The sequence below is a fragment of the Rhinoderma darwinii genome, chromosome 4, assembly GCF_050947455.1.
Source record: "Rhinoderma darwinii isolate aRhiDar2 chromosome 4, aRhiDar2.hap1, whole genome shotgun sequence".
NCBI classification, from domain to species: Eukaryota; Metazoa; Chordata; class Amphibia; order Anura; family Rhinodermatidae; genus Rhinoderma; species Rhinoderma darwinii.
In genome coordinates, this window is record NC_134690.1 from 298,335,128 (window position 1) to 298,355,135 (window position 20,008).

The following is a 20,008-nucleotide window of genomic DNA, read 5'->3' on the forward strand; positions in this document are numbered from 1 at the left end:
AAACGCTCAGAAATCGACCTGCGGTGCGATTTTTTAAACGCCAGCATGTCAATAGTATTTGCATAATCAGTGCTTTTGTGTTGCGGGTTTTCCACATTGAATTCAAAGCTGCAATACAGCCACAAAAAACGCAACTCAGAAAAAAAATAAAAATCATATTCTATACAGAATTCTGTGCGTCTTTATCCAGGCCGGCCACCTGGGATGGAGGTTATGCGGCTGGAATTAGCTGAGGCCACCATGGCGGATAGGCAATGTACCTTTACGCAGCGTATCCACCCTGTGTGAACGTAGCCTTACAGTCTCCACTCTCATATCCCTTCCCATATAAAAAATGTCTGAATGCATGTGTTACGTCTATGGCCGCGGCCCGTCGTTCTGACTTACACTCCGACAGCCGCGGCCATGGACACGTTCTCTGCGGCGTCTCCCTCCTAAAAGGGCCAGTGAGCACACAATTGCAGGAAGTCTGCAGTCAGTCCAGAATGCTGCTGGACTATAAAAAGGGCTCTGCCCTCTTGATCAGTGCCTGAGCTTTGTTGTGTACCTAAAGTTTGTCTTGCAAATGGTCTCCTAGTGTTTTCCAGTTCCCAGTGTTACCCGTTCCTGCTGCCTGTACCCTGTATCCCTTGCCTCTGAGCCGTCTAGAGTTGAAGTCCAGTTGTGTCTTCCTGCCGGGTGTCCGTCTACTGCCGGAGCCTTATCTTCAGCCTGAATCACCGCTACTGTCTACATTACCTCAGGTACCCTTTCTGTAATATAGACTTTGTACTGTACCTGTTTGGCCAGCTGCTATCCCGCTACGCGGTACGGCCCAGTGGGTCCACACCCCGCGCCGTGACCGCATGTAGGGAAAACAAGAACAGTAGGGGGAGACAAAATCAGCAGCTGGGCACCATATCAGAATCTGTAAGGTTTATTGCATAGTATGTTATTTTTTTGGAGCACATGGATAGGCTTTTTAAACTGTGGAAACCTTAATTGTGGAACTGTGTAGCATAGCCATACAAGCATTTTAAATTATGTTTATCATTTATTAATGCTACACCTAGAGTTTAAAGCACACGTACAAGTTAGAATACCATTTTACTTTATTTAGAAAAAGAATCTACATAAACTGTTTAGTTAACTTTGTAATAAATTGCTTTACATATCTTGAACCAGTACTAAAGGCTAATTTACACGAGCAGATACTAGGGCAGAATCCAATGCTAACAAGTGATCGTGCACAATAATTGCTTGATGAAAATAGGTGCACCAACTTAACAACTAGACATAAAATGCTTATTGATCATACAAATGATTGTTTATGCGAACATAAGAATAATAGTTGGTCATTCTGATATTGCAGGATGTAAACATAACTTGTTCGAAAGTCGACATGTAACATTGCTAAATAGGCAACCAAACTATACATTTTTAACTATTGAGACTATAACATTGTGCGTATATACTTGTCTATCATCATAACAGCAATTGTATCGAAGATCGCTAATATGAATATCTGTCCGTATAAAAGGGACCTTAAGTTATAGCCTGTATCATAGCCCAAAGCTGCACTCACAATTCTGCTGGTTGTTATTGGAAACAATCAACACATCTCACTTAATACCTGAGGTGCGATCCTGTAGCAGGACAGTTAACTTTTGCTACAGAGTACTGTACAGTAAATGGATAAAAGACAACACTTCTCAGAATGGAAATCACCAGCACACGATCTGTGCAGACATTAAGGGGGAGTTCACACACAGAGTTTTTTGCCGAGTTTTTTGACGCTGAAAACGCGTCAGAAAACGCGCCAAAAAACTTCCGAAAATGCCTCCCATTGATTTCAATGCGAGGCGGAGGCGTTTTTCCTGCGAGCGGAAAAACCGGCTCGCGGGAAAAAGCAGGGACATGCCCTATCTTCAGGCATTTACGCCTCTGACCTCCCGTTGACATCAATGGGAGGCAGAGAAAGCATATTTCGCTGCGTTTTTTGCCCGCAGGCAAAAAACGCAGCGAAAATCGGCGTGCAGGCAGAGCAAAATCTGCCTCAAAATTCCAAATGGGATTTTGAAGCAGATTTTCCTCCTGCAAAAAAACTCAGTGTGAACCCAGCCTAAGCCAGGAAGGAAAGCTGGAAGATTCCACCTCTGAAAGCTGAAAAATGCGTCTGTGGAGTATAATACAGGGCATCACCTAGAATCAGTACAAGACAAGTAAAGAATATATTTGCACAGGTAATCAGCTTTTGATGTAAATACTGTAACATTCATGTTCAAAAGCAGATAAACTATTTAATTTTAATCAACAGAAAAATCTTAATTCAAGTTTTCTAAAATTGTGACTTTTTTTGTGAATTCATAACAAATTTATGTTTATTCTGATTTGAGATTGTGGATAAATCAGTGCATCAAAATCTATAAATGTACAATCACAGATTTGGTTTGCTCAGGTTCTTTATTTCATAACAACCAGGTTAAGTTACTTCAGTCAGCTATAAAATGAAAAATAAATAAGCCGTGATTTGCAAATCACTTAAAGAATAGAATAAAATAGCAATTACAAAATACACATTTGATTTTTCTGTGTCAGAAGTAAAAATAATTAAAGAAAGTATTAAAATAGCAATCATTAAACATCACCGTTTTCAGGCAAACAAGATAATATGCAAAACATAAATGAGAAAACTTTCAGGGAAAATGTCAAAGTTTGTGAATTGATACAATTTTTATTTAACTTAAAGACAGTGAATATATCTAAAATAGTATGTTATTAATGTTCACTTCTGTTATACATTTTACATGGTAGGTTGTATGATTTAAAATTCAGACTATATTTAAATTACTGCAAAATATAGAATTAAATGTTTATTCATTGGGGGTGGTTTACAGTCCTCTGGGCAAAAGAAATAACATAATATTTACACAGTTATGGCAGTTCAGAGCTTAACGTTCTGCTTAAAAACACCTGTAAAACTGAAGTCATAAATCTTTAGATGAAGTTTCTTCCAATCCAAGCAACTCTTGGACAAGTCTATCGCCAAAATAAGCCCGACTATAACGTTTGCCATGGTAAGCATCAGACATTTTGTAGAGGATGTATGCATTATTTATAGCAATGCTTAAGGAATACCAAAATACTTGCTGCCAAGTTTTGTTTGGTTTGTGTGAAATAAAGTACCTGAAATGGAATGGAAAATGATTCAAATTAATATGTATTGGTATTAATTAATATATGTTCTTTCAGAAGTATAAACATAGCAATACTAATATTCTAAATCTAACATTATATACTTGATTTGTTATTTATGTTTTTCTTCACTTACATTATTATTAAAATGAACCATCAACTTTACAAAGACACCCTTTAATAAAGAATTAACAATTAAAGGCTATGTACCACCTTTGAGGGCTTTTTTTTTCTTCAGATCGGTCATTGTGTTTAGTGTAACTTCTTAATTAGTTTTTATTCAAAATTTGTTTTACTTTTTTAAACACAGCTGTTCTATATTCTCTATACAGAACAGCTGCATCATTCGCTATTCACTGAATCTGTCAGTCCCGCGGTCTTTGACAGACAGGATCCACCTGTAATCTATTACATCTAAGGTTATAACTTAGGGACACACAAGACCCGTCTCACTGAACCCATCAGGTCCTGACGGGAACAGGATTTAGCGCTAGATCCAGCTGTTCTGCATAGAGAACACAGCTGTATCTAAAAAAGTAAAATTAATTTGTAATAAAAACTAATTAAGACGTTACACTAATAACACTGACTGATCTGTTAAAAAACACCAAAAAAACAGCCCTCAAACGGTGTTAATAGCCTTTAATAGGAAACTGTTAATATTCACTTGGGAAATTAATTTTGTTTAGCCTCGCTGTCAGCTGAGCAGTGTCCCAAATATATTCATGAATCTGCAATTCAATGCTGGGTCCCAGGTCCAATCTTCCTCCTGCTAGCAGTCAAAACAGGAATATGGGGTGGTCCTCTCCATAAAAAATACAGAGACTATAAGGGAATTGTAACTAGGCAAAATAAAAATCTGGTCTTTCTTAGGGGTGGTCTTCTTAGGGTATGTTCACTCACTTACTAAAAAACTTCTGAAAATACGGAGCTGTTTTCAAGGGAAAACAGCTCCTGATTTTCAGCTGTTTTTTTTAGCAACTCGCGTTTTTTACGGCCGTTTTTGGAGCTGTTTTTCTATAGAGTCAATGAAAAACGGCTCAAGAAGTGGCATGCACTTCTTTCTTGCGGGCGCTTTTTTACACAGCCGTTTTTAAAAAACGCCCCGTTGGAACAGAACGCAGTTTTTCCCATTGAAATCAATGGGCAGATGTTTGGAGGCGTTCTGCTCCCGATTTTTCGGCCATTTACGGCCCAAAATGGCCGAAAATAAGCCGTGTGAACATACCCTTAGAGAGGTTTTACTGTATTGTCTCAGATTGAGTAGATTTATCTGTGCACAAGCACAAGGCTGCAATGGAAAGGAAGTCAAGAACCAGCCTGGATTTGTTGGTACAAGCAAACATAAATGGAAATGAGTAGCGGCAAGTTGCATCTGTCTCTGGCACAAAAGTCCTCTATCCCTGCTTATCACTAATCATCCATCTTGTCAAAATTTACATTTTACCATTTATTTAGCATTTTGTAAGTGTCATTTAGTTAGCAAAATACTTGATGGTTACAAGTATCAATGACTATTCAATGAAGCCCAATTGTATGAATACTGTAGAGTATGAATACTGCCATAAGAAACATTGTATAAATCAGTAAAGTCAAGTAGTAATTTAGCTGAATAAATATTGAAATATATATTTAATCACAATCCATAGCCACCTAAAATTGTGCAAATAAGCAATGCATTTAATAAATGTATTTTTATAATACCACTTATAAACAAAAAGGGGGGAATTTATGAAGATTGGCAATTCTTCCGTCAGTCTTAGGCCTTATCACACGAACGTGTGCGTTTTCCGCGCGCAAAAAAACGCTGCGTTTTTTGCGCGTTGCAGTTCCGTGTGTCATCAGTGTTTGCCGCGTAGCTGCGTGATTTTCACAAATATGCCATCCTTATGACACGCTGTTTTGATGTTTAGAAAAAGAAATGAAGGACGTGCTTTTATTTTTCCCTTCATTTCTTTATCTACTGTTGCGCAAATCACACTTGACACACTGAAGTGCTTCCGTGTGTCGTGCGCGATTTTCACGCACCCATTGACTTCAATGGGTGCGTGATGCGCGAAAAACGGCCAAGTATAGGCCATGTCGTGAGTTTTACACAGCGGACATACGCTGCGTGAAAATCACGGAGTGTCTGAAAGGCCCCATTGATTAACATAGGTCCGTGTTAAACACGTTCGTGTGAATAAGGCCTTAATCTAAACAATGTTGGAGTAAGAAGCGCTCGTTAGATTTGAGCTATTATTTACACCAATTTTCTAGAGTAAGTGACAGTAAATTTATTGCCCCTTAAGCTAAGCCCCGATCACTTTTTTGAAAAAGGCGGTGTAAATGTAGAAAAGTCGCAAAAGTCTTGCGCAAAAATCACGTTTTTGCGCAAATTGATACTTTTCTGATAGAAAACTGACATAGAGCGCTTCATACATTTCCCCAAAAAGTCTTTAGGACACAGCCTGTTTTGGCCTTGTGGACACAGATGATTTTTTCAAATCTGACATGCGTCACTTTATGTGGTAATAACTCCGGAATGCTTTTACCTATCCAAGCGATTCTGAGACTTTTTTCTCGTGACATATTGTACTTTATGTTAGTGAAAAAATTTGGTCGATAAATTCAATATTTATTTGTGAAAAACGTCAAATTTTAGCAAAAATTTGCATTTTTCAAAATGCAAATGTATTTGCTTGTAAAACAGATAGTAATACCACACAAAATAGTTACTAGTTAACATCCCCAATATGTCTACTTTATGTTTGCATCATTTTTTTCACGTCCTCCAAGGCTTAGAACTTTAGCAGCAATTTCTCATATTTTCAAGAAAATTTCAATAGGCCATTTTTTCAGGGACCAGTTCAGTTCAGTCCATTTTGAAAACTGCTCCCCTCAAGGTATTCAAAACCACATTCCGAAAGTATTTTAACCCTTTAGGCGTTTCACAGGAATTAAGGCAAAGTAGAGGTGAAATTTAAAAATTTAATTTTTTTTCCCGAAATTCATTTGTAATAAAAAAAAATCTGTAACACACAAGGTTTTACCAGAGAAGTGCAACTCAATATTTATTGCCCAGATTCTGCAGTTTTTAGAAATATCCAACATGTGGCCCTAGTGTGCTAATGGACTTCAGAAGCAAAGGAGCACCTAGTGGATTTTGGGGCCTCCTTTTTTTTTAGGAATATATTTTAGGCACCATGTCAGGTTTGAAGAGGTCTTGTCGAAACCCCCCAAAAGTGACCCCATTTTGGAAACTACACCCCTCAAGGCATTTTTCTAGGGGTATAGTTAGCATTTTGACCCCACAGTTTTTTTTTGTAGAATTTAGTGGAATTAGTCTGTGAAGATGAAAATCACCTTTTTTTCCTGTGGAAACCTAGAATTTTTTCGTTTTTACAAAGAATAAAGGAGAAAAAGCACCCCAACATTTGTAAAGCAATTGTTCCCGATTATGGCAATACCCCTGCAATAAACTGCTGTTTGGACCCACAGCAGGGCTCAGAGTGGAAGGAGCGTCTTTTGGATTTTGGAGCGCAGATTTTGGTGGATTGGTTTTCAGTGCCATGTCGGGTTTGCAATGCCCCGGAGGGACCAAAACAGTGGAAACCCCCCAAAAGTGACCCTATTTTGGAAACTACGCCCCTCAAGGAATTTTTCTACGGGTATAGTCAGCATTTTGACCCCACAGGATCTTTTTTAGAGCTAAGGTGACCAAAAAACAGCAATTTTGTCGCTTTAAATTCTTTATTTCTTACAGCATTTACCGTGCGCAATAAATTACGTCTTACATTATTCTGCGGGTCGGTACGATTACGGCGATACTATATGTGTATAGTTTTTTTAAAGTTTTGCAGCGTTTGCACAATAAAATGACGTTTCTATACAATCATTTAATTTTTTGAGACACCCTATTCTGAGCCGTAACTTTTTAATTTTTTAGTCAAAAAACTGTGGGAGGTCTTGTTTTTTGCGGGACGGGTTGTAGTTTTTATTGGTACTATTTTGGGGTAAATGCGACTTTTTGATCACTTTTCATTCTATATCTTGGGAGGGGTGGTGACCCAAAAATAGCGATGCTGACATAGTTTTCCGTTTATTTTGTTTGCGGCGTTCACCGTGCGGAAAAAAATAACATTATAGTTTCATAGTTTGGGTCGTTACAAACACGGTGATACCAAATATGTGTACTTTTTTTTTAACGTTTTCATTTTTTTCCTATAATAAATGACTTATTATAGGAAAACAAAAACTTTTATTTTTACACTTTTATAAAACATTTTTATTAACTTTTTACACTTTATTTTTTGTTTATTAACTTTTTTTTAACTTTTTAAACTTTATTTTTTTTACCTGCAGCTCTGTTCGCTGCTAGAATACATTGCACTACCTAGGTAGTGTAATGTATTCCAACTGTCAGTGTGACATCACAGTCACTCTGACAGTAAGTCTACGAGGACCAGCCAGAGGTTGGTCCTCATAGGCTTCCATACATGGCAGACCCAGAGGCCGTTGCCTGGCCTCCAGATGCCATCACAAGCATCAGCAACCCCCACAATTGCTTAGGGGCTGCTGATGTGCTACAAACCCCCTAAATGTGGCGATCGCAATCGAGAACCACATTTAACGGGTTAATTGCCAAAATCAGCGGCGATGAGCCGCTGATCAGCAACACTGGAGTGTCAGCTGTCGGGGACAGCTGATCTCCCAGTTACCGATGCACACCTCGTTGCCGACAGGAACAGCCGAAGGTTGGTCCTGATGGGCTTCCGTCCATGGCAGACACGGAAGCCATTGTTTGGCTTCCGTTTGCAATGCTAACTATCGGCAAACCCCGCAAATTCGGACCGGGGTCTGCCGATATGCTAGAAACCCCTAAAATTTGTCTAATGCAACTGATCGCCGAATTTAAGGGGTTAATTCGCCGAAATCAGCGGCAAAGGACCGCTGGCCGGCAAGAGTGGAGTGTCAGCTGTCGGCGACAGCTGACCTCCCGGTTCCCGGTGCACACTGTCGCCGACAGTGTGCGCCGGAAACAACTCAGTAACTATACATCCTCGTGCGGGAAATAATCTCCCGCGACGACGTATAGTTACTTACTCGTGCGGGTAGGGGTTAAAATAATATTAACATATAAAAATATATCCGCTACAAAGCCAAAAACAATGTAGTGTTTTCTAACCATTGTTTTTTGTGCTAAATGTGGCAGTCAGCCCAGCTTAATGTGGCTTCGCAGCTGTTGGTAGTTGCCAGTACAATATTGTGTAATAGTGGTACCAGGGATGTCATATTATTACAAGAACTTGGTATTAGGGTCAGAACAATAACACTGGCCGCAGTTAAGATTAGGCTTAAAGCAATATACTGTAAGTCATATCTTTTTATAGTTTTCTTGTGTAATTAAATTGATAAAAAATACCTTACCATAGAAAAGCTTCTAGCCATAAAACAACAGAGACAAACATAAATAAATCTAAATGAAGAGTTTCAATTAAACACACTCCACCCAAACCACACCTAAACCGCCTCCTCACTATTGAAATAAACATCTGACAAGAAAATTACATGCATACAAGGAAAACCGAACATTGAAGTCAATAGAGACCACAGAATCTAAGCCGTTAGAAAGAGGGGTGGCCCCCTCTGATGTTCTATCACCACCCCCCACAATGCGATCATGGGGTGCCGATGGTTGTCATGGCATCCTGTGGGCCTAATGGATGTCCCCAGGTCTGACACCTTTGTACTTCTCTTAAAACCCATTTTCCACGAAAAGCAATTAAAAAAAAACCATAAGTGGTATCAGACCGTCCATAAAAGTCCGAACTGTTACAATATAACAATATTTAGCCGCATGGTGAACGCCGCAAAAAATAAAAATTCATGCCAGAATCTTTTTTTGGTCACCTCATCTCCCACAAAAAAGAGAACTATAAAGTGATCAAAAAGTCTCACGTACCCCAAAATTACATACCGCTCAAATGATGGAAAAATAAAAAAGTTCTGAATATGGCAACAAAACAAATTTTATTTTTAACAATTCATTTTTTCCTTGTAAAAGTAGCAAAACATAAAAAAAACTGTATAAATTTGGTAACGCCGTATATCCTGCAGAATAAAGTTAACATGCAATTTTTACTGCAAAGTAAACGCTGCAAAAACGAAACCTAAAAAAACAATAGCGGAATCACTGTATTTCCCCCATTCCACCCCACAAAGAAATTCCTTAAAAATTCCTTTCTTTCCAATGGGCCAAACATTAATTGGAATATCTATGTATCCACATTACCCTGTCATAAGACCAACTATATTCTGCAATCTCCCCCTCCTTAGGTCCAAAGATTTATCATTACAGGCCTGGTCTTCCTCACCACTTTCCTGGATTGGACGGATCCAAGCAGGTAAAATGACACTCCTACCCAATCTTTTATATTTATTTCGGACCCTACCCGTTAAAGTTCCAACGCATATTCTACGCCTCCTTCAAAGCTGAATACTTTTCTTTATTTGGGATGGCATGGGTCCTAGGATATCCAGGTCCACCCTATATTGACAAAAACATGCTGGTGGTTTGGGTGCCCCATACCATTTCAAGTATTACCAAGCAGCAACGATAGCACCCTTGACCAAACTGCATGCTTCTACAATATGCCACTCTGGGTGTATCTGGATATCCTGGATGTTTCTCCCATCCCCATACAATCCCTACTATGGATTCCCCCTACAATCCAGACATCTTACACCTAGTCCATATTCATCTGGGACTACAGAAAACTAATCTTCCCAGATCTACCTTTTGTTTTCTTATGGCATAACCCTCTTTTTAAGGGGAGATACAGACGGACGTTGCGTTTTTGCGCGCGCAAACAACGCAGCGTTTTGCGCGCGCAAAAACCATTTGACAGCTGCGTGTGTCATCCGTGTATTATGCGCGGCTGCGTGATTTTCGCGCAGCCGCCATCATAGAGATGAGGCTAGTCGACGCCCGTCACTGTCCAAGGTGCTGAAAGAGCTAACTCTTTCAGCACCCTCGACAGTGAATGCCGAACACAATATCGAAAAACCTGTTGAAAAAAAAGAAAAAGTTCGTACTTACCGAGAACTTCCCGGCCGTTGCCTTGGTGACGCGCCTCTCGACATCGGGCCCCACCTCCCTGGATGACGCGCCAGTCCATGTGACCGCTGCAGCCTGTGCTTGGCCTGTGATTGGCTGGAGCTGTCACTTGGACTGAATTGTCATCCCGGGAGGTCAGACTGGAGAATGGAGTTATCGGTAAGTCAGAACTTTGTTTTTTTTTCTACAGGTTCATGTATATTGGGATCGGAAGTCACTGTCCATGGTGCTGAAACAGTTTAACTCTTTCAGCACCATGGACAGTGACTATCTCCTGACATCGCGTACCGATAATTTTTTTGCCGGGTTCGGCCAAAACGAGTTCGGCCGAACCCGGTGAAGTTCGGTTCGCTTGTCCGGCTTCGCTCATCGCAAAGACACTCCGTTTGGATGTTCGGAAACTGTTTACATTCATCCTTTTGACAGCTGGTGCGCTGTTTCAGTCGGTTCGCACGGAAGTGCTTCCGTGCAACCTGCGTGGTTTTCACGCACCCATTGACTTCAATGGGTGCATGATGCGCGAAATACGCAGAGTTATTGAACCTGTCGCGCTTTTTGCGCAGCAGACAAACGCTGCGCAAAAAGCACGGACTGTCTGTACTGCCCCATAGACTTGTATTGGTCCATGCGTGCCACGTGAAAACCACGCGGCCCGCACGGACCGAATACACGCTCGTGTGAATCCCCCCTAATCCAGGTGTAAATAATTACTTTGTCTTTAAATGGTGTTGGTCCAACGGTTTCTTGAAGATTCACCACCTTCTCTCTCCTACCCATTCCTGAATCCTTTTGCTCAGAGACCTACAAAAATTTTTTTTCTCAAAGACTTATTTGCAGTTAAAGAACTGGGTGTCCTCCCTCTTTAGCAACAAAGCTGACACTGATTCTTATTATCAGTTCGAAAGGATCTGTAAAACAAGCCCAGCTTCTAGAGGCCTCATATCTATGTTTTACAAATGACTATTCCTCCCCATCTACCCATCATTATGTTGACAAATGGCACAAGGATTTGGGAACAGTTGTTGAGGTAGCAGACTGGCGATCTATTGGGAAGCAGTTTCGCACTGGTCTATAAATACCTGGACCATGGACTATGCCTATAAATTCATGATGCGGTGGAATCTGCTTCCTAGTCGGATTGCCCGCGCAATTTCCGCTTACTCAGCAACCTGTTTCCGTAGCTGCTCTTCAACTGGTGATACAGTTAGGTCCAGAATTATTTGGACAGTGACACAAGTTGTGGCATTTTAGTTGTTTACCAAAACATATTGAATATACAGTTATATAATCAAAATGGGCTCTAAGTGCAGACTCTCAGCTTTAATTTGAGGGTATTCACATCCTAATTTGAGGGAGGGTTTAGGAATTACAGCTCTTTAATATGTAGCTGCCTCTTTTTCAAGGGACCAAAGGTAATTGGACAATTATCTCAAAAGCTATTTAATGGGCTGCATGCGCTATTCCCTCGTTAATCCATCATTAATTAAGCAGGTAAAAGGTCTGGAGTTGATTCCAGGTGTGGCATTTGCATTTGGAAGCTGTTGCTGTGAACCCACAACATGAGGTAAAAGGAGCTCTCAATGAAAGTTAAACAAACCATCGTTAGGCTGAAAACAAAACCTGAAGAAATCCAACAGAGACACAGCACAAGAGTGGATAAATCAACAGTTTGGTACATTCTTGAAAAAACAAAAGAGCACACTGGTGATCTCACGAACTCCAAAAGGCCTGTACGTCCACAGAAGACAACAGTTGTGGAAGATCGCAGAATCCTTTCCATGGTGAAGAAAAACCCCTTCACAACATCTACCCAAGTGAAGAACACTCTCCTGGACGTAGGTGTATCAGTATCTAAGTCTACCATAAAGAGAAGACTTCATGAGAGCAAATACAGAGGGTTCACCACAAGGTGCAAACCATTAATCAGCCTCAAAAATAGAAAGGCCAGATTAGACTTTGCCAAACAACATCTAAATAAGCCAGCCCAGTTTTGGAACAGAATTCTTTGGACAGATGAAACTAAGATCGACCTGCACCAGAATGATGGGAGGAAGAAAGTATGGAGAAGGCTTGGAACGGGTCATTATCCAAAGCACACCACACCATGCAGGCACACCACCTCTGTAAAACATGGTGGAGGCAGTGTGATGGCATGGGCAGGCATGGCTGCCAAAGGCACTGGGTCACTAGTGTATATTGATGATGTGACTGAAGACAGAAGCAGCCAAATTAATTCTGAAGTGTTCAGGGATATACTTTCTGCTCAAATTCAACCAAATGCAGCAAGGTTGATTGTACGTCGCTTCACAGTACAGACAATGACCCAAAACATAGTGCGAAAGCAACCCAGGAGTTTTTTTTAAGGCAAATAAGTGGAATATTCTGCAATGGCCAAGTCAATCACTAGATTTCAACCCGATCGAGCATGCATTTCACTTTCTTACGACAAAACTTAAGGCAGTAAGACCCACAAACAAGCAACAACTGAAGACAGCTGCAGTAAAGAGGCCTGGCAAAGCATCACAATGGAGGAAACTTAGCGTTTGGTGATGTCCATGGGTTCCAGACTTCAGACAGTCATTGCCTGCAAAAGATTCTCTACAAAGTACTAAAAAATAAAAAACATTTTATTTATGGTAATGTTAATTTGTCCAATTACTTTTGAGCACCTGAAATGAGGAGGCTGTGTAGAAAAATGGTTGCAATTCCTAAACTTCCCTTTTCCTTCCCTTTTCCCTTCCCTTGGTTGAACTTGGAATATCACAGGATATTTTTGTTCAACCCCTTGAATTAAAACTGAAATTTAACACTTCATTTGCATCTCAGTTGTTTCATTTTAAATCCAATGTGGTGGCATGCAGAGCCCAAATCATGAAGATTGTGTCACTGTCCAAATAATTCTGGACCTAGCTGTATGTATCACATATGGTGAACTTGTCCTAAGGTCACAAGATTTTGTAGACGAGAATTCGGGCTTATTCAGAGCTTATTTAGTATGTAAGGATCCCAAACTTGCACTCATAGTTAGATAGTTGATAAGGTTGAAAAGAGACACAAGTCCATCCTATAATTCAACCATGTTAATCCAGAGGAAGGTAAAACCCCCAATGAGGTTGATGCCAATTGCATCATTAGTGGAAAAATTCCTCCCTGACTCCAAATATGGCAATCAGAATAAATCCCTGGATTAACGTCCCATCTCCAGAATCTTGTACTCATAACCTGTAATATATTTTTTCAAGGAAGGCATTAAGGCCTTTCTTGAACTTGATCAAAAAATCAACAATCACAACATCCTGTGGCAGTTGATGGTGAAATATTTTGTCCTCTAGATGTAGAGGATGCCCCCTTGTCCTTGTTACAGGGCTAGGTATTAAAAGATCATTAGAAAGATCTCTGTACTGTCCAACTACATATTTGTACAATGTAATTAGATTAGCCGTCTTTTGTCAAAACTAAATAGCCCCAAGTTTGATAACCTTTCTTGGTACTGCATTCCTTTAATTACCTTGGTCGCCCATCTTTGCACCAGTTCTAGTTCAGCCATGTCCTTCCCATACACAGTTGCCCAAAATTATACACAATATTCCATGTGTGGTCTGACTAGTGATTTGTATAGAGGCAAAACTATGTTATTGTCATGAGTCTCCATGCCTCTTTAGATGCATTCCATAATTAAAATTAAAATTTTATTTGCCTTGGCAGCGCTGCCTGGCACTGGTTAATAAAGGTAAATGTACTATCCACCAATATCCCAAAATCTTTTTCAGTAATAGACTTACCGAATCTGTTACCATTTAATGCATAATTGTAAAATTAGTTTCCTTAGCCTAAGTGCATAACCTTACATTTATCCACATTAATCTTCATTTGCCATTTCTCTGCCTAAACTCCAGCTTCCCCAAATCCTTCTCTAGTATACTTTCAGGTTTTCCACAATAAAATGTGTTGCATAAAATCCGCACTGTTCATGCCTAGTGTGTTCCTACCCTAAGGCCGGATTTACACAAGCGTGTGCTTTTTGTGTGCGCAAAAAACGTGGCGTTTGCGCATGCAAAAGGTCCATAAAAGCTCCGTGTGGCAGCAGCGTATGATGCGCGGTTGCGTGATATTCGCGCAGCCGCCATCATTATGACACTGTTTGTATGTTTGTAGCACGTGGTGCTTTTCTGTTTTCATTCATAGTTTATACTGCTGTGGAAGTGCTGGGCGTGATTTTCACGCACCCATTGACTTCAATGGGTGCGTGATGCGCGAACAATGCACAAATATAGGACATGTCGTGTGTTTTACGCAGCGGACACACGCTGCGTGAAAATCACTGACAGTCTGCACGACCCCATAGAGTAACATAGGTCTGTGCGAGGCGCGTGAAAATCACGTGCGTTGCACGGACGTATTACACGTTCGTCTGAATAAGCCCTAACAATAAGGCCCAGTTCACAGAGTTTTTGGGCCTTGATATTGACTCGGACACTGCGTCAGAATCAGCACCAAACAACTTCCAAAACCGCCTCCCATTGATTTAATCTGAAATCAATTGGAGCCAGTCGCTGAAAAAAGAAAAAGCAGCACGTCCTTTCTTGCCGCTGTTCCGCCTCTGACCTCCCATCGAAATCAATGGGAGGCAGAAAATGCATTTTTCGCTGCGTTTTTTGTCTGCTGTCCTCAATCGCCGCTGGCAAAAAACGCGGCAAGATAGTGTGGGCAGGTCAAAATCTGCCTCAAAATTCGGTGCGCGGTTCCAGGCGGTCGCGAGTGCGCACGCGCGGGAGTTTGCGGGTGCGCGCGATTGGTCGGGTGGGCGGTGTTTGACGGCCCCCAAGATGAGAGGGGGGGGCCCGCAGCTCACGACATTCTTTTGGTGAAAAAAACAGGCCCCATTGCAGGGGCCTGTTTTTTTTCTACCAAAGGCAAGTCGCGGCAGTTGCCGGGCCCCCCTTTCAATTAGGTTTGGCCAGGCCCCTCACATCAGTACCCCTAATACCCTCCTGATGGCGGGCCTGGGTAGCATGATATAGTGCTGGACGGAGTACCGTTAACAGGCGGTGTCACGGCAGGGGGGCCCAGAAAATTTAGCTGTATGGGGCCCTGAAATTCCTGATGGCGGCCCTGATTGTTACATAGTTACATATAGTTAGTACGGCTGAAAAAAGACACATGTCCATCAAGTTCAACCAAGGGACATGTCTAGAAATGGAATAAGCGGTGGCTTTTCCATGCACAAATATGCACAAAAAATAGTCAGCATTCCCGTCCCTTGTGCAGGGTACTTTATAGGTAAGTCTTTGAATGACATTTGCAAATTTCCTAATTCTGAATTTATTGTAATGTATAGAACAATTTTTCATTTTGAAAAGAAAAAAAAAATCCGGAACTCAATAGGCTTTATTTACAAATAACCGACTTATTACTTACTTGCTATATTTATCATCATATTTACAGATGTAACTGAGGTGAGCAGCAAATGCTTCAACTGCCAACGGACATGGGATCTCGCCACTTTTTCTTTTTATAATGACCCCTACAGGGAAGAAGAGAGAAAACTGATATAGAAAACAGCATCATTATGTAAAATTAAATATATTTTTAAATAACTCTTCACTAAATTTAAAGAGGACCTATCACTGGGTAAGCCCTTATTCACACGACAGGGTTTCCCGGTCGGGTGACGGCTGTTCATAAAACGTCCGTCACATGGCCGCTGTAGGAACAATAGACCCCCTAATGGGGCTATTCACACGACCGATTTTTTTGATGGGCCGGGAAACCCAGCTGTCAAAAAATGGGACATGCCCTATTTTCGGCCGTTCATCCGGCCGCCCGGCTCCCATAGTAGTCTATGGGGCCGGGTAATACACGACCATTACTGGAATGTGTCCCGAGCGTCGCTCGCTGTCTCCTCCTCACAGAGCAGAGTGCATGTGAGGGGGAGGACTTTATGCCATTCGGACAAAGCGCTGTATGCTGCAGGTAAGTTTCTACAATGTGTGGGTGCCCTTATACAGGGGTACTGTGTGGCAGGGCCAGGGTGTACAGCAGGTGGAAGGGGACGCTGCGCTGGCTCCCTTCCCCTGCTTGCTTTAAAAGCGCCCTGGTCCGGCGAATCAGCAGCCGCCTTTCCGCCCGGGCGCTTCTTCAGGCATCGCTACCGCTATAGCAGCCATAGCGGTTGCTAGCGGCGACACCTCCCATGGCCGATGGCGCAGCTAGCAGCTGCTGCGGCTGCTACTACTGTAGCGACGCCACTATAGCAGAGCAGGGAGGTATCTCCCTGCTCTGCTATGTGCTAGCCCCACTTTAGCTCCCTGAAGGAGCGGGATCCCGCTCCTGGACAGAGCGCTTGATGTTTCTGTCCATATATGGACAGTGACATCAGGGGCAACTCCTGAAGCGGAATCCCCGAACACTCTGTGACCGGGGATTCCACACCAGGAGAAGCCAGTAAAACGTTCAGTGTCCATAAATGGACACAGACGACAGGGGCTTTTCCTGAAGTGGAATCACCAGCCACATGGGGATTCCACTTCAGGAGTTGCCCCTGATGTCACTGTCCAGATATGCCCGGCCCGGAACAGAATCGGAACGGATGCAAACCGGCCGGGAAAAATGGGCGATTTTATCGGCCGACACTCGGACCCTGTCGTGTGAATAAGGCCTTATTCATGTTTTTTATTTTAAAAATCATTAACCCCCCCCCCAAAAAAATTCTAATATAGGCATTATATGTAACATATATATATATATAGCATGGGTATAACTGCAATAAAGAGCGTTCGTTTTAATCAGAGCCGCAAGATGTCGCTGTTTTAGACTATATGCTGCCAGAGTTTATGGGAAATTGGGCTGGGCGTAAAGGGATCAGCTTTAATGGAAGTTCGGTGCTGACTTCCGCAATGTGTTGGATCAATAATGTGTGTGTGCACTATAAGGCCGGATTCACACGAACATTGCGAACCTCGGACGTGAAAAATGGCTTGTTTTTCATGTTCGAGGTGCATCCGTGCTGTACGCTGCAGGTCGCGTTATCATGCATCCCCCATAGACTAGAGTCTATGGAGGGATGCGTGAAGTGCAAAAAAATAGGACATGTCCTATTTTCTCACGGACCCTTCAAATGCTCCGTTGAAACAACGGCCGTGTGAATGGCCCCATTCTATTACATTGGTCCGTCACACGGACGTAATCAACGTTCGTGTGAATAAGGCCTAAAGCTTTTTTTTTAGTAGTTATATTTGGCTAATTTTGTATTTGTGAGGCTTACAATTTTTCAATTAAAAACCGTTATGATTCTCCTGTGATAGACCCTCATTAACATTCAATGTATCTTCTATGTACTGGGCTGCAAAAGTGTCTGTCAACTGTTTGATTAAAAAAAATTTGCAGGTTTTTAACCACTTCCTGACCAGAGGCTTTACCCCCCTTCCTGACCAGGCCCATTTTCAAGTTTTAGCCATGTGCCAATTTAAAAGCGAATTGTTCTTCTATTACTCTTCCAACCTACATGTATTTGGTCTTGTTTTTTTCAGAACATGTTGGGCTTCCATATTTTGCAAAAAAATAATAGATGTATTTTACTTTTTAAAAAATGTAAAAGGAAAAAAAGGAAATACATTTTTTAAAAATGTGAATTTAGATTATTTTTTTTAAAATCTGGTGCATGCCACTGGGTAAACTCACCTGAACACATATTTGGCAACTTCTGCCGACTTCAGCAAAATTAAATGTGTGCGCATTTCTTTAACGCTGGGTGCAAGGCGGAGCTAACAATGAATGGTGCGCAAACCGGCTTTTGGAGAGCAAATTTTCCAAAGCTGGTTTGCTGACACCATACGACCATTACAGATATTATGAAGTGCTAAAACACTGTGAACACCCCAAAAATGACTCTTTTTAGGAAATGACACCCCCCCAGGGCTATTCAATTAGTGACATATAAAAGATTTTAGCCCTCTATTATTTCCAGACAATTCATTGACTTTGATGAAAAAAATTAAAACTGGAATTTATTTTCCAAATATGTGAACTCAGGTGACTTTTTCTGACATCTGGTGCATGCCACTGGGTAAAGTCACCTGAATACATATTTGTCAACTTCTGCCGAATGATACCAAATATGTGGGCATTTCATACACGCTGGGCGCAAGGCGGAGCTTAGAATGAATGGTGCGTAAACTGATATTTGGAGAGGAAATTTTTAAAAGCTGGTTCCAAAGCAATCTTTGTGTCCAAAGTCACCGTGTAGCCCCAGCCTAAGGCCCCCTGCACAGGACCGTGCCCGTAATCACGGCTGGTGATTACAGGCACGGCCGGGCGCAGACGGACCATAAAATCAGGAGCACGGTTCGTAAAATCAGAAAATAGGACATGTCCTTTCTTTGTGGGTCATTCCTACGGCCCAGACACCTTCCCGTAAATATACGGGAAGGCGTCTGTGGGCAATAAAAATGAATGGTTCCGTACTTTGATCCGCAATTACGGTCCGTAGTTGTGGATCAAAGTTACGGCAGTGTTCATGGGGCCTACAAATGTACATCTATATATGATCTGCATCTATATATGAGATGTGAGATATAGATAAAGAGATAGGTAGATAGAAATAATAATCTTTATTTGTATAACAAAAAAAATTACCAATTTAGATATATATTTAAAGATATTATAATCATCTATCTATCTACACAAAAAAGGCAGCACTTCCAGTCGTAGCTGTTAGAAAAGAAAGAGCTTTATTAGCCTAAATGTAACATTTCGGCTCAAAAACCTAGAGCCTTTCTCAAGCAGGCTCAAAAACCTAGAGCCTTTCTCAAGAACGACTTTGGCCACAACACAGGTCCCATGGCCAAAAATCGCTTTGTCCGGTAAAATTACTGTGACCACATTCACTTTCATTACTTGCCATTTACACTACGGAACATAGTGATCTTTGGCCTCGCGACTGTGTCGTGTCCAAATTCGCAGTGTAGCCCCAGCCTAAAACTATACTATATATCAATATCTATCAGATATATAGAAAAAATGCCTGGCTGCATTGGAAGGATTTTTTACCCCGGGGCTAGTAACTCTATTGAGGTGTTCTCAGATTCTGGCTTTAGGTGGGCGACTCGTGAACTCAACATAAAGACTACAAATGGTACAAATTTATCTGGTATACTACATGCCGTGTGTTACAATTAATGAACTGTTTGATTTTATGTATAGTTCGGTCAATTGCTGAACTAACATGTTTAATTTGATGTACATGATTACAGCAAGTGCATATATTAGCTCCGCACCAAAAAAAAACTTAAGTGTAAGCCATGTATTTTGCCTTGGTGTAGAATATGTTAAACTGGAAGAAAGTATAAAACCTAAAATGGGTGCTCTACGGGAGGAAAATTTGCATCCCGGCTCCAGGATGTGGCGCAAGCCTTCATCCTGAAAAAGGACTGGTAAATATTTGGAATCTATGGATCAGGGGTCTCAAAAACGCGCACCGTATGTGGCCGCTAAAGCTGCCATCTGCGGTCCGCGGTGCACCGAACGTCCTGAGACATCCTAGGGACAGCAGAGAGCAGGCCGAAGGAGGAGCACCCCCCTGTAAAAAATGGCGCATACATCCCTTGTAGATAGCGCAACACCACCTCCTGTAAATAGCCGCAGCACCCATCATGGCTCCTCCAGGAGTGAAATACCCGGCCATAGCGTTGCTGACACTCATGCCGGGGATTCCGATCTTAGAGGGAGCCCCTGTCT

The 20,008-nt window shown here is 41.6% G+C and overlaps 1 protein-coding gene across 1 annotated transcript in view; it reads right to left on the reverse strand.

Annotated features, from left to right (window-relative positions):
* Positions 1–2,590: 2,590 nt before the first annotated feature.
* The window catches only part of PGBD5 (piggyBac transposable element derived 5), a 202,604-nt gene continuing 185,186 nt past the window's right edge, over positions 2,591–20,008 (reverse strand). Inside the window, exons 6-7 of the mRNA XM_075862644.1 lie at positions 15,692–15,797; positions 2,591–3,165 (exon numbers count right to left, since the gene is read on the reverse strand). Coding sequence (XP_075718759.1) covers positions 2,967–3,165; positions 15,692–15,797 — 305 coding nt within the window. The 3' untranslated portion in view covers positions 2,591–2,966. The remainder of the gene's footprint in view (positions 3,166–15,691; positions 15,798–20,008) is intronic.